Raw genomic sequence first — 1,523 nt, 5'->3', positions numbered from 1 at the left:
CGACCGATTGGTTGCCTTTAGTACATCTGCTGGTGCAATGTGAAGCCACACGACTGCGCGCTGCCTCCAGAGTCATCCAGGTATTGCGTCGAGGCAGTCCCAGCGAGCTGGAGAGCATGCAGCTGCTCACCGAGATCAATCTGGGCTACTCCAGTGCGCTGGACGAGCTCCAGGAGCTTCAGAAGAAGAAGAAGAAGAAGTTGCAGCACTCAGTCAAGAGGAAGAAGCTGCTGGACGAGATCCACGTGGTGCTGGAAATTGTCTTCAGCTTCTTAGAGGAAGTGGTGACCGACGCCAAGCCCAGTAATGGCAAGGTGCTGCCACAGCTGCTTGGTCTGGTGCCTTATTTTCTAGGGATGAGTGGAGAGCTGAAGGACGAGACCAGGCCCAGTGAGAGCCTGGCCAAGCTGCTGGAGCTGCCGTGGAGCTGCCAGACGGTGCCCAGTCTACTGGACGCGCTGGTGGAGGACAGTGCGCTGATGTCGAAAGGGAGATTTGGCCCACCAATTCGCGGGGGGCGGAGAGGGAAAGAAAAAAAGTTTTACTGAAAGAAAGGCAAGTTGTGGTGCTTAATAAGGGGTGTTTTTTTCTGTAGAAGAATGTGGAGCGAATGGTGACGACGTCGCCTGAGATGGCGAGCGAGACGATGAACCCGGTGATTCGCGAGTGTGTGTTGGTGGCTAACGTCACGGGTGACCACAAGTGGATTGGTATTGCTCGTTATCTGCTACGTCAGCTTCCGGTGCATTTACGGCAAGAGGCAGAGTTTAATTTGCAGATGGTACCGTCGTGTCTTCTTCTTCTCTCTTAAAAACGATGGTGACAGTGTAGTATCGTAATTATCTCCGTTGTCGTGTTGTCTCTAGAGCTTCAGCCAGTCGCGACGCATTGTTTCGCTTGTGTGCGACTCCATTCGATCCTGCCAGATGACAGAAGGACACGACGATGTTGCCATGAAGGATGCGAGCAGTCTGTTCGACGATCCAGAGTGTGGCGTACTGGACCTCAAGGCAGACTGGAGAGACCTGTTCCTGTTGCTGCATGCACTGCAGGCGTCCAAGCCGATTCTGCACCATCGAACTTCATCCTCCCGCGTCGCAACTGGAGCCTCCGTCTTTGCAGACATCGAGCAGCTCGCGTGGTGGATTGTGCAGAGTGATTTTAGAGCCTTTACAAGTGCTGCATTGAGTGGCACGACCTCGCGAACAGCAAGTAAAACCATAGAGAAGCACGCGCTAGAGCAAGTGGAGCTCTTGGTGAACTTCGGGACGCAAACAGATCCACTCTCGTGAGGTGAAAGCTCTGCTTTTGATGGACATCGCTGTTCTTCTGGATAGAGGTCAGGAGGTCGACCAGTGGCGACCACGAAGCTTGCGAGTTTCAAGTCTACCGCGGCCCCTGACCCTGCTAACAGCCAGATTCGAGAGGGTTCTCACTCGTTTGTCCCTCAGTGCGACCGTTGCACCAGTCACCTGACTTGTGACTTTCGTTTTGACACAGCCCGGAATATTAGAGCACGAAGT

The 1,523-nt window shown here is 53.8% G+C and overlaps 2 protein-coding genes across 2 annotated transcripts; both read left to right on the top strand.

Moving 5' to 3' along the window:
* Window positions 1-116: 116 nt before the first annotated feature.
* PITG_01381 (uncharacterized protein) lies at window positions 117-617 on the top strand (the record flags this gene model as incomplete). The annotated part of the gene is made up of 2 exons (XM_002908005.1): window positions 117-481; window positions 596-617. 2 exons carry the CDS (start codon window positions 117-119, stop codon window positions 615-617), a joined length of 387 nt encoding a protein of 128 aa, XP_002908051.1.
* Window positions 618-631: 14 nt separating this feature from the next.
* Window positions 632-1,312, top strand: PITG_01380 (uncharacterized protein; the record flags this gene model as incomplete). Its single annotated transcript, XM_002908004.1, has 3 exons — window positions 632-781; window positions 867-1,244; window positions 1,301-1,312. 3 exons carry the CDS (start codon window positions 632-634, stop codon window positions 1,310-1,312), a joined length of 540 nt encoding a protein of 179 aa, XP_002908050.1.
* Between the last annotated feature and the right edge of the window lie 211 nt (window positions 1,313-1,523).

This window comes from Phytophthora infestans, genomic scaffold (assembly GCF_000142945.1).
Source record: "Phytophthora infestans T30-4 supercont1.2 genomic scaffold, whole genome shotgun sequence".
In the NCBI taxonomy this organism is placed as follows: domain Eukaryota; phylum Oomycota; class Peronosporomycetes; order Peronosporales; family Peronosporaceae; genus Phytophthora; species Phytophthora infestans.
This window is presented reverse-complemented; position numbering and strand designations above follow the sequence as displayed.